Source organism: Hyperoodon ampullatus, assembly GCF_949752795.1.
Source record: "Hyperoodon ampullatus genome assembly, chromosome: 2".
In the NCBI taxonomy this organism is placed as follows: Eukaryota; Metazoa; Chordata; class Mammalia; order Artiodactyla; family Ziphiidae; genus Hyperoodon; species Hyperoodon ampullatus.
In genome coordinates this window covers 127,109,400-127,121,786 of record NC_136915.1, presented here as the reverse complement: position 1 = coordinate 127,121,786, position 12,387 = coordinate 127,109,400, and the positions used below count along the sequence as shown (strand labels likewise).

General features: G+C 40.0%; 2 protein-coding genes across 2 annotated transcripts in view; one reads left to right on the top strand and one right to left on the bottom strand.

Moving 5' to 3' along the window:
- The window catches only part of CEP170 (centrosomal protein 170), a gene marked incomplete at its 3' end in the record, with an annotated part of 135,680 nt that extends 131,162 nt beyond the window's left edge, over positions 1-4,518 (bottom strand). The window contains exon 1 of the mRNA XM_079698161.1: positions 4,378-4,518. The remainder of the gene's footprint in view (positions 1-4,377) is intronic.
- A 962-nt stretch (positions 4,519-5,480) lies between these two features.
- The window catches only part of SDCCAG8 (SHH signaling and ciliogenesis regulator SDCCAG8), a gene marked incomplete at its 5' end in the record, with an annotated part of 265,292 nt that continues 258,385 nt past the window's right edge, over positions 5,481-12,387 (top strand). The window contains one exon of the mRNA XM_079726777.1: positions 5,481-5,547. Within this exon, the coding sequence (XP_079582903.1) occupies positions 5,481-5,547 (67 nt within the window). The remainder of the gene's footprint in view (positions 5,548-12,387) is intronic.

The following is a 12,387-nucleotide window of genomic DNA, read 5'->3' as shown; positions in this document are numbered from 1 at the left end:
CATGCTTCACATAATCTCTATTGGATGAAAGAAATTTTTATAACCTTGCTTTTGTTGGTTTCCTTTCTACCTTTGACACAAAAGTGGGGTTTACTTTTAGTACATGTCAACTATGTCATTCATTTTGGCAAAAGAATTTATAATATACTGTTGCATAATCATTTCAACTAAACTGGACTATATATCCAGTTTAATCAAGCCTACTACCAGACAGATGTTTTCTTACTCTTTTAGATAGCCCACACTGGCTACCTCATTGGTGAGCACTTCTCTCAAGAAATATCTGAGTAAATAAAGACCCATTTCACCAAGGGTAGTTATTAGAAATCTTGGTTATTAACAAAAGTTTACGAAATAAAAATAGTCTGAGGTTTCTCCCCATTAGATGAAACCCATTCCTTACTGAAACATATCAATACTTAATGCTCCAGCCAATATTATCTACCCACCAAAATTTTTCAGATGGTATTTAATTCCTTTTTTTCTTATACTTGCAAAATAATTGACAACTATACAGATATTTTAGTTGGCAATTTAACATCATGCTGTCTGTTAGATATTTATTAGAACAGTGTACTGCTTAACCCCCCAATGTTCATGATAAAGAAAAAAAAATCACTACAGAATTTTGTTGAATAAAAAACATGTTGACAAGTTTAAACATACACAGTATTCAGTACTAGATGAATGATATCAGATGCAACAATAAAACTAGGGTGTTTTTTTTGTTTTTTTTTGCGGTACGCAGGACTCTCACTGTTGCGGCCTCTCCCATTGCAGAGCACAGGCTCAGTGGCCATGGCTCACGGGCCCAGCCGCTCTGCGGCACGTGGGATCCTCCCGGACCGGGGCACGAATCCGTGTCCCCTGCATTGGCAGGCGGACTCTCAACCACTGCGCCACCAGGGAAGCCCAATAAAAGTAGTTTTTGGGTCCTTTTTTTTTTAAGTGATAAAAGGAAACAAGAAACTGATACTTGTAACAAATAAATCCCTAAGCATAGAATTGTTAAAAGCACCTTGATATTTACATTAATGGACATAACGCATGATAATTTTACAGTGTAAAGTTGGAAAACATGCAGATGGTTATTTACTTCCATACAAAGTAATTTTAGCACACCATGAAATTTAACAGTAAAATACATTTCAAGTTTGATTTAATATAATTCCACATGGTGAATTACAGATTATTTTTTAAGTAAATTGAAATTTAAGAGATATACTAATTCTTTTTTAAAAGTCTACTAAAATACAACTAAAAATAGAACTACCATATGACCCAGCAATCCCATTACTGGGCATACACCCTGAGAAAACCATAATTCAAAAAGAGACATGTGGGCTTCCCTGGTGCTGTAGAGGCTGAGAATCTGCCTGCCAATGCAGGGGACACGGGTTCGAGCCCTCGCCTGGGAAGATCCCACATGCCGTGGAGCAACTGGGCCCGTGAGCCACAACTACTGAGCCTGCACGTCTGGAGCCTGTGCTCCGCGACAGTGAGAGGCCCGCGCACCGTGATGAAGAGTGGCCCCGCTCGCTGCAACTAGAGAAAGCCCTCGCACAGAAACGAAGACCCGACACAACCAAAAATAAAATAGAATAAATAAATTTAAAAAACAAACAAAAAAAGAGACATGTACCACAATGTTCACTGCAGCACTATGTACAACAGCCAGGACATGGAACCAACCTAAATGCCCATCGACAGATGAGTGGATATAGAAGATGTGGTGCATATATACAATGTAATATTACTCTGCCATAAAAAGAAATGAAATTGAGTTATTTGTAGTGAGGTGGACACCTAGAGTCTGTCATACAGAGTCAAGTAAGTCAGAAAGAGAAAACCAAATACCATATGTTAACACATATATACGGAATCTAAAAAAAAAAAAAATGGTACTGATGAACCTAGTGGCAGGGCAGGAATGAAGATGCAGACATAGAAAATGGACTTGAGGACACAGGGGAGTGGGGGTGGGAGGGCAAAGCTGGGGCAAAGTGAGAGTAGCATCGACATATATACACTACCAAATGTAAAATAGTTAGCCAGTGGGAAGCAGCAGCATAGCGCAGGGAGATCAGATCGGTGCTTTGCAATGACCTACAGATGTGGGATAGGGAGGGTGGGAGTGAGGCTCAAGAGGGAGGGGATATGGGGGTATATGTATGCATACGGCTGATTCACTTTGTTGTATAACAGAAACTAACACAGTATTGTGAAGCAATTATACTCCAATAAAGATCTATTAAAAAAAAGGTCTATTAAAATACAGTTAAGGGATAAAAAGTATAAGACAACAAAAAAGCACTTTATGGCAAAATCAACTTAATAAAAGAGCACAAATTCAATTTTAATAAAAAAGTTCAACATGAATTATTTCCTCAAAAAGTAAGCTCTTGTTTAAGCTGAAAATAATAAAATTCATTAATTGAAGAAAACTGAACTTCATGGGTTCTTGTTATGTAGCAATTTCATTTTTCAGAGTTTATAGAGTTGATCATATTATAAAATACTACCGAATAGCAGAAAATATTATTAAAATATGGTCACTGATAAGAAGTGGGGAAAAAATTCCAACAGTTTCCATTTTTATGAAAAGCCCATGTTAAGACATCTCTTCCTATATCAGTAAGTTAATTTATAAAACTATAGTTCCACTTCATTAGAATTATTACTTTCACATCAAAAGAAAAAGACTAGACTAATACAACTATGAGGTATCAATGAACTTGATTGTCACAGACAACTCAAAGAGCAGGCAGAGAAGCTTTCCATAAATTTTCATAGGGTTGGGGGACTAGGGGACACAGCCGAAAAGAGCACACTGCAGAAGAGACCTTGGTTTTATTTGACTCTGCCTTTCATTAAGCAGTTTGGCTTGGACAGCCAAGTCAGTTAACTTTCCAAGTTTTAATGTCTTCCTCTTTCTCTGTCAAATGCATTTAGACTCTTCAGTTTTAAAACACCAAAATTCAATATCTGCAAAGTTAGGAAAAAGTAAAAGCAGCACTGGTTTTACTTTTTAAAAAACAATGGCAGAAAAATACAAAATGGTTTGTAACTTGCAATGTAATATTTCCAGAGGTGAATTCCTAAATCATTGCAGCATACCCAGCTAGGGTTATATCAGTGAAGATCTGGATACCGTATTCATAATGTCACTCTCTCCTCTCACATCATTCCTCCACCTGCTCCTCCCCATCCGGCTTCAATCTCTCTTTTGCTTGTTTTAACGCCAGCAAACGGTTGTAAGCTTAATAATCAAATCATTTTAAAAGATATATTTTCAATCAAGTATGTTATCTGCTTCACCACATTTCTCCCAACTGGGTGAATTTTCATTAAGAGAATAAAAATATGAATAAAAAATTCAGAAACAGAAATGTACCAGGCCTATGTTTTATTTTGAATGCTTAAAAAACAAAACGGAAAGATGTAGCCTAACCTATTCCCTTAGGAACGTGAATGCGTTACCCACCCTATGAAAAAACATTCTGCTGGTTCATTTTCCTGCTACACAAACAGCTTCGTCGTCAGGCCCTTCCTGGTCCATTCTTCATCGTGAGCTAGTAATTTTATACTGATCACCTTGGCAATGCTTGGACAGGCACTGTCCTTGTCTTCCAGGAGCTTACATTCTCCAAGTACTCCGCTAAACACTAAAAAAACAGATACTATGACTTAGGGTACAAATCCTACATCTTCCCGCCCCTTGTTAGGCAGCTGCTAATTTTTCTTTTCCTTACATAAAATGAAGGGACCCGTACCAAAGCCCACATTTGAATCTCAGGACAATGAAGTCGACAGGAAGCTACTCTCTCCTCCCCCGGGTTACTACAGAGCCACAGCCTGAGCGGGTGCTGTCGCCTGGCGGGGTGCGTGACACCACGTCTTCCACGCCCTCCCAACGCGTCCGAAAGGCTCCTCGCCGGACCACCCCAAACCGCCCCACACACCAAAACCAACCACACAAAAAGAAACGACATTGGGAGCTGCTCCGATCGGGAAAACCCCTTCTCCAGCAGCAGCGCAGCCACTCCCTCCGCTGCTCCGCCCGCACCCCTGCAAACTGCTGGGGCGGAGGGGGCTGCACAAAGCCAGGAGAGCCAGAGACGACTCAATACGTGGACACTTGCAGGGGAAGCCGGGACGCAGCGCCCGGGGACGCAGGGTTGGGGGGCGGTGGGGGGGAGGGGCGCCCCCGCCGAGTCCCAGGTCCGGGGCGGGGGCGGCGCGCGAAGCCTCAGGGAAGCGCCCCTCGCCTCCGGCCCGCAACCCCTCCCGCCGCGGGCCGCGCCCGAGCCCCCGCTGCAAACCCGAAGAGAAGGATGTGGAAAGGCGGAGGCGAGGGCATCGGAGCGCATCACTTACCCCTCACTGCTGAGAGGGACCGGACGGGGGGGCGGGGCGCACCGCGTCCCGTGAGTCTCTCGCAAGCGTCCTCCCCCACCCTGTCGTCGTCGCCGCCGCCGCGGTCGAGCTCTCGGCCCCTCGGCGCCGCTGGGCAATAACGTTATTCCGCACACGCTCCGCACATAGCGGTAACAAGGAGCGGCCGCCCAGTGCGCAGGCGCCCGGGGAGAGGGCGAGGAGCCCAGCCCTACCCCTGGTCCGGCCCAGTCCCGGCGAACTCCTACTGCGCAAGCGCCAAGCACAGACAATGAAAAGGGGTTGTGCGGGGGGGGGGGGGTCTCACCCACAGGCCTCTCCAGCTGCCGACTGCGCAGGCGTATACCAAAGACCAGCTTCAACAATGAAATGGACCGGGCTTTAGCTGGGACCGCAACTGGCAAGGACTACAGTTCCCAGCCGGCAGTGCGCCAACTCCAAACTGTGGTCGGGTCGCTGGGCGTGCTAAGATTGGTAGTGTCAGCCGCCTTCACGATCTACGCTGTTAAGGAGATTCAGAGCTTCTTTTTTTGAGAATTTATTTCGCGTTGTTGGCAGATGTTGCGGCTGAAGGGTTTTGAGCTTGTTATTTGCGTTCTTGAGAAGGCTCAAGGATCAACAGCATATAAGCGAATTTAGAAGAGTAAAGGCTTTCAGTGAGCCCTTTCTATCAGTTAGGTGGTCCAGACAGCAGGATGGGATGAAGGCAGGACTAAGCCTGGCTGGGCTACAGAAATGGGCGGAGCCTCCAAAGAGTCTCTTGGCAACCGGAACTTGCCGCCAAACCGCCAAAGCTTGAGTTTGGAGCGCGTTGCCCTCTGGGAATTGTAGTGTCATTGGGAGGGCTCTTAGGAGCTTCGACACTGTAGGCCCGGACACTGCGGACTACAACTTCCGACGTTCACCACGAGGGCCCGTGGGTGGGAAGAGGCCGAAGAGCTCAGTCTGGGATTCTGTGCTCCCCAGGGACAGCAGCAGCAGGAAGTCGGTGGGCCCCTTCCGGGGGCCGAGGCCACTTGCTCTCCGAGGGGAGAACACTGGACCCTTCCCCATACAACTCCCATCTCTGGGCCCCGAGTGTGTTCATGGCGAAGTCCCCGGAGAACTCTGCCCTGGAGGAGATTCTGGGGCAGTATCAACGGAGTCTCCGGGGTGAGTTGCTCGGAACCTCTGTGCCCTAAGCCCCTTGATAGCAGGGCCTAATGGGCGGGAGCTGACCGGGGGCGTTTCCTAACACCTTGGTTCGGCCCTAGCCAGAACGCAAAGGAAGAAGATGGATGTTGCTGTGGAAAGATTAAATAGTTGTGTTTGTTTTTACGTTTAAGCAACGTTGTTTCCCTTGATTCCCATAGTTACCTGAACCAACTGCCTGATCTTTTCTTGGGCATCTTTTTTACCCGGCGCCCGCAGAAACTCTTGGACGGCTCAATGCCAGTTTTGCCCAGTTCCCATACTTTATAATCCAGTAAATTCCTGATGCGCTCTTTTTACACATTCAAATTATGGTGTAGTGGATTGAATGTGATTTATTGGACCAGGAAAAAAAAACCCACTAATAATTATTTTAATCACAACAGCTTTTATTTAGTGGTCTAGGCTATTTACATACATTAAATCACTTAAAACTTACAATCTTGTGAATGTCCCTCTTCTACACATGGGGAAATAGAGGTGCAAAGAGGTTAAGTTAGGCCAAAGCCGACACAGCTAGTTAGTGACAGAGCCAGGTATTAAATTCAGTCAGGCCCGTCTGCCTTAAAAGCCTATGTTTTTCTTTATTAATCATATTACAATTACTATTACTGAAACTTTTTAGTTAATTCAGGTTTTAATACTATAGTACCCTATGGGTAGCTGAAGAAGTGATATACTTGTAGATAGCTCTATCATCTTGAACATCATATATAACATCTAGAAACCTCATTTCTCTTATTTTAAAGTAGAAGTTATGATGTTGTCTACAGGGTTCTTGTGAGGAGCAAATAATTCATGTAAAGCAGTGATTTTCAGGCTTTTTTTTTTTTAAATCTTAGCCATAAGTAAGAAATGTATTTTGTATGGGACATAGACATATAGACTAAAAGAAAAGTTTCATTAAAGAATATTTATTCTACTAGATGTAATTCACCCTACTTTCTGTTCTTTTGCATTTTCTTAACCATTTAGGCCATGACCAACAGCTTAAAAAATATTTAAAGCATTTAAAACACTGACTCATTTATTAATTTAGTGCCTACTATATGTTAGACATACCAAATGCTGGAGGTACCATAAGGAACTAGACAAAGTGACTGTCCTCAGGGAGCCTCTGGATTAATGCAGTGAAGCACGATAAACAAAATAATTACAGATTACTATGATAAAAAAGAAGGGTGAATATCAGTGCTTGGCACATAAGCACTCATTAAATGTTAGCTGCTATTTATAATTGGTACTTGTAGCAAAGTGAAGATTTTTCAAGGAGATTAGCAAATGTATCTTCTAGTGAGTCTAGACTTTGAAAGGGTTATTATTTATTGTTTCCATCTGTCAACAGTGTTACAAACTATCAACATTCTCAGTATTCAAACTGCAAGAATAAAATAATTGGTCTGAATGAATACCTTCATCAGCCTACTGATGTTTCAAGAGCTGTTAGATACAGAAATAACCACTTGTAACTTTTCATTTGAAAGCAAGAAAAATACTGTGCACAATAATACCAGTGGCATTTAATTTTTGAGGTTGATAAAAAAATCTTGTTTTCCATTATGTTTCTCCTAGTGCTTCTCCTCCTTTGACCTTAATTTGAACCTTTATTTAAGTATTAGAGGCTATTTAATATTAGACTTGATGCAGTAGTTAATTTCAAACTAATGTTATAGTACTATATTTAATACCCATGATAATACTTTCAGTAATTATAGTGAAGAGTTTTTATTCAAAGATAATTCATTTTAAAATAAATTTAAAATTTAGTGTTATAACAATATAAAGTAGTGAAAACATTTATAATCAAGAGCAAATAAAGCAGAGACAAAAGTTAGTTTGTTTTTTATTAATTTTTAGTGATAGTTTTAACAATGAATCAAGAAATGAAACTTGAAATTTTTCATGGGTTTTCAGGACTCATTTTATTGTTTGTTAAGTAGCATTTTAATTTTTAGTTTTATTTAGTTTATATAATAGCTTATGGAAGGAAACAAAACAGAACTAATATCGAAGTGAAGCATGATCAGAAGTTCTTCACTTCACACGTATAAATTACCACTCTTAGATAGGATAATTCCCTTTAATGTCAAAATGTGTCTTTCTGAATAAACACAGTATGGTGGCATTATTTTGTATACGAAATTTCATTATTTTAAGCGTTTTGTGCCTAATAACTTGAGAATTGTGTTACTATGCAGTCAGATAAAATGCAATTTAAAGTTCTTTTGTTTTGTTTTGGTTTTGTCTATCCACCATTACTTCCCCAAAATGGCTTGTCTAGTTCATGCTTAAAGAAAAGGTAATAGGTATTCTTGCTCTTTCCTCACAAGTTATTCCTCTGGTTTCTAAATAACTGTACATGTAATCATTACTAATTCTTTCAGTTGTATTTAGCAAGGAAGTGGGCATATAAAAATGCAAAATGCTTTTATAATTTTCCCATGATAGTCTCTCATTTTATATAGCTTTTCCTCATTTCTTTACTTTAAACACAATTTTTGGTACTATTGTAGTATATGAAGAATTTGAAGTTCTGATGTGTAAAGCAGAGTCAATGTTGCTTTCTTGCTTTTAAAACTTAAGAATTCTTGCCTCTCCTTGAGTTTGATGACCCTAGAGCAGCCATGGAAGTAGAGAGCCCAACTGCAGGCTCTATGCTCACCTCTTATTCTTTCCCTGACACCTTTCAGATGTAGTCACCCTCTAAGGATAACTTCTGCTTTGGATTGTCTGTGCCCCCACTGTAAGAATTGGACTGGTTGAAAGACTTCTTCAAAGTAAGAGATCTGGCAGAAAAACTAGAAAACTTCATTGCCCCACAGATCTGTAATATTATTCCTACATAGTAGATGATCTGAAAGTTTTCAGTGTGGTATAAAGTGGGCATATCCCAGGTATCCTGGGAGTCACAGAGTTTAATCTAGAACCAGAAGTGACTTGGGAGGTCTTCTGGCAATATGGTTAGGTGTTCATTCACTCTTGGCATCTAAAATTCAAGACTCACAGAATTATATTGATAACTGGGCAGAATAGCAACTACCCCTCCTCTAATTTAAATTCAACACATCATAGTGCAAGGTCATGAGGTATAAAATAAACTAATTTATAGCCAAGAAAGGGTCAGGGAAACCAGAATAACAGGAAATTCAGGCTGTTTTAGATTTTGTACACTTGAATGTAGGGATATGATGTTAGAAAGAAGGAGAGAACTTGTTAGAAATTCAGTGTCCCAGCCTTAACAACTGAATCACGTTTCGTCTATTGCTGCAGTGTTAGCTATGGATACAGTTTTATACCTGTATACATGACTCACCTATTCTCCAACTTTCTGGCCACCTTTGATTGAGTGGGCATAAAGAAATGGAACAAACTTATACCGAGACAGGAATACATAATTTACTTTCTATATACATTTTATATGCTGATTCCTCCTTTTTCTTTCAACATTTTGGTGTTTTAGGCTCTAGATTGAATTTGTGGAAGAGTATGATAGATTCAGAGAAGAGAATGTGGAACTAGGATCCAAGTTACAACTCTTACTGTTGCTTTTCTAATAACCATCTCTGTTACCTTAGGCAAGTTAATAAACTGTTCTTGGATTCTTGTTTCCTCATCTGGAATATGAAGAGTTTGGACTAGGTGGAGAATTATTGCCTTTAGGAGCCAAGCAGATGGCAAAATATGTGATGGAGTCAGTGGAAGACACTAGGGAATGGTGAGGCTCTGGCCAAACTGGGCATTTTATGCTTTTTCTAAAATCATTCCAGTTACTTTCTTGCTCCCTCCCTCTTTTTTCCTTCCCTGTCTCTTATTCTTTTCCCTTTGTCCTATACTGTGTGGGTCAAGCAAAACACATGAGAGCTTGGTTTGCCTTCAGGCACTACCTCAGACCCCTGGATCTGTAATGTCCCTTCTATCAACACTGGATTGGAACACATGAATGATAATGGTTCTGTTTCTGTCTTATAAAAATGAGAGTAAGGAACTAGGTTCATAGAAAGTGACAGGTTGAATATGGGAAGAAAATATAAAATTGGGGGGGTGATCCTTTTCTTTGTAAGTTGATCTAGTTTGATAAAACTGAAGATAATATTGATGGGCCAATTGTACACAAGTAAAATATAGAGCATCTTTCTGATTCCTACAAAGTGTTTTTTTCATTCCACAGAAGGACTCACATCTGTGGAAAGCCAGTGTTAATCTTGCTAGTCAATACTTTGGTCACTGAATTAACCAGAAGTGATATCATCAGGACCTTTGGCAGACTTGAGAAAACCTGTGTATAACTACTTAAGTAAAAGTTCCTCTTTTTCTCAGTTTTACTCATCAGACTTGTATTTCTTCTTCTTTTTGCTTTTGCTTTTCTTAAATGTTTTCTAAAATTTTAAAATATTCTTTGCCATATACAGTATATATTTATGCACACACACATATTCTCTACAGCTAATGTTTGCTTATGTGTTTAACTCTCAGCCTCATTGAGACCAAGACAGGCAACAACGTAATAAAAGCTCTGGAAGCATTTATTATGAAATGAGAAAATTATTTTGGTGTTTTAGCGCAGACTGAAACATATCTCTCTTTTCTAAAAATTAAAGAAATGGAACTATTGGCTATTAATAAATAAGGATTGGTAATGCAAATGAAGTTTGTAAACATTTGAGTTTACTTTTTTGCTGATAAAATTTACATATATTCATTTTTTGTTTTATATACTTATGTGGCTTTTCTTAGTAGTTTTAACTTTTATGACTATTTCTTCTACCAGAATAGCAAAAAGCTAGTAGAATTCCATTTTTTCTTCCCTACTAATAATGAGGTAAAATAGGCAAAAGACAGGATTTAGCAGCCCAAAAAGGGTGTTTTACAAATAAATAGTCATCCTGAAATAATGTAGAACCAAAACAGTGGTTCAGTGTTATGAGATTGTAAGGGCATTTTCACATGTTGGACATGTTTGGACAGAAAAAAGAGACGAAGTTGTTCTCAAGCTTTTGAGATACTGAGAATAATTATATTAACTCTTGGGATTTTTAAAAGACTTAAACTCTGATCATTTTACCAGTTTTTGCTAAGGTTTTCCACCTTTTCACTTAGTGATACTCCTTTGAGGATCAAAAGGTAGGGAAAGTAGCTTGACATGCGCTTGTGTACTTGCTAAAGCAACCTTGATTATGGGAGAGCTTCATCAAAACCCACTGGAATATTTAAAGGAATGATCACCTAAAGTAGCTCTGAAATATGGCCTTAGAGTACAACTGTTGCTTCATGTATTAGGCCTGGAAACAAAATGAAACTAAATATGAATTTCAAGTTTTTAATTACAGTAGATATAACAACTCCAGATACCTGGATCAGAAGTGCCTCATGGTAGTGATGGCCATGGGTTGTGCACTGCCTACCACAGTGGCAGGATGGCTCACTATCCTGACCACTTTTCATCAAGAGATACCTGTAGTTACAAGGTAGCAATGTGGGAAGTCTCTCCTTAAAACCGAACAGGGGCTATCTTGTTTTATTAATCTAAACCAGCAATTATCAACCAGGGTGACTTTTTTTCCATCCAGTAAACATCTGGTAATGTCCAGAGGCAGTTTTGGTTGTCATAACTGGCAGGGAGGAGTCTACTGGCATCTAGTGGGTAGAGGCCAGGGACGCTGCTATACAAACACAACACATCACCTTACAGTCAAGAATTATCAGGTCCAAATTTCAATAGTGCTAAGATTGAGAACCGTGATCTAGAAGTAGCAAGGCATTGCTCATAACATTTACTTTGTGAGAATCATACTTGAGAATAATTACAATTAAGGGTACAGATTGTATTTGCTGATAATTTTACCTAGGTTCTGCCAGTCTGGCTAGGATTACTTCTTTATCAGGAAAGTGACAGGTGCATAAGTCCTCTCAGTTGGTGCCAAAAAAATACCAGGTGTATCCCTCATAATGCATATAGTCAATCTTGATTTGCCAGCATCCATCCATCATTAATGATCTTCTAGACACTGCTCTCTTAAGATGTTTACATTCTTGTTCGGATTATCTTTCACTCCTGGCACCAACCATTTTCACATTTTTCAGCTTTTAGAGTCTTATGATAGTATTTTTTTTTGAGATTTTGTAGTTTCTGCACACTACTTTTAATCTCTGTCATTATTATAATTGCCATTTACAAAGCTCTTTTTCTCTGATTTTGGATTATGCTGTTTTTATCTTGGTCATACTACCTGTCAGTTCCCTAGTAAACAGTGACAACAATCTTCTGAACTACCTGAGGCCCAGTCAAGTGTGGACAGACACATGTGTCTCTTATCTTGCCATGGTTTCATTTTTCTGCTTGTCTGTCCTGGTCTAAGCGTGTTTTAAGAACTGCGGCTCGTCTCATGCATGGCCTAGGGAGGTATGGTTCATTGCATGTTTTCTGAGAGACAGCTGAGCACTTCACTGGGTGTGGTTCCGCCTCCCTGTCACCAGGATAATCCTTGTTCACATCTCCCAGTACAGATGGAGAATGTAGACATCAGTAATCCACAGTACGTATATAAGTGATGATCCTTCCTAGACAGGGACATATTTGCCTTTTGTTCAAAAGCATCTTGATGAAGAGAGGCTCAGTGTTGAGCTAGGAGTTAGAAAGTAGAGCAACTGGATTACAAAAATGAATAAAACAGACTTAAATTTCTCGGCAGTCAACAGCTTAATAACCTTTTCAGTGCTCATTGTATTGATTGATATTTGGATAGTGGACCAGCAGAAATAGTATTTACTTACATTTATGTTCATATGATCCTGTAGGACTCA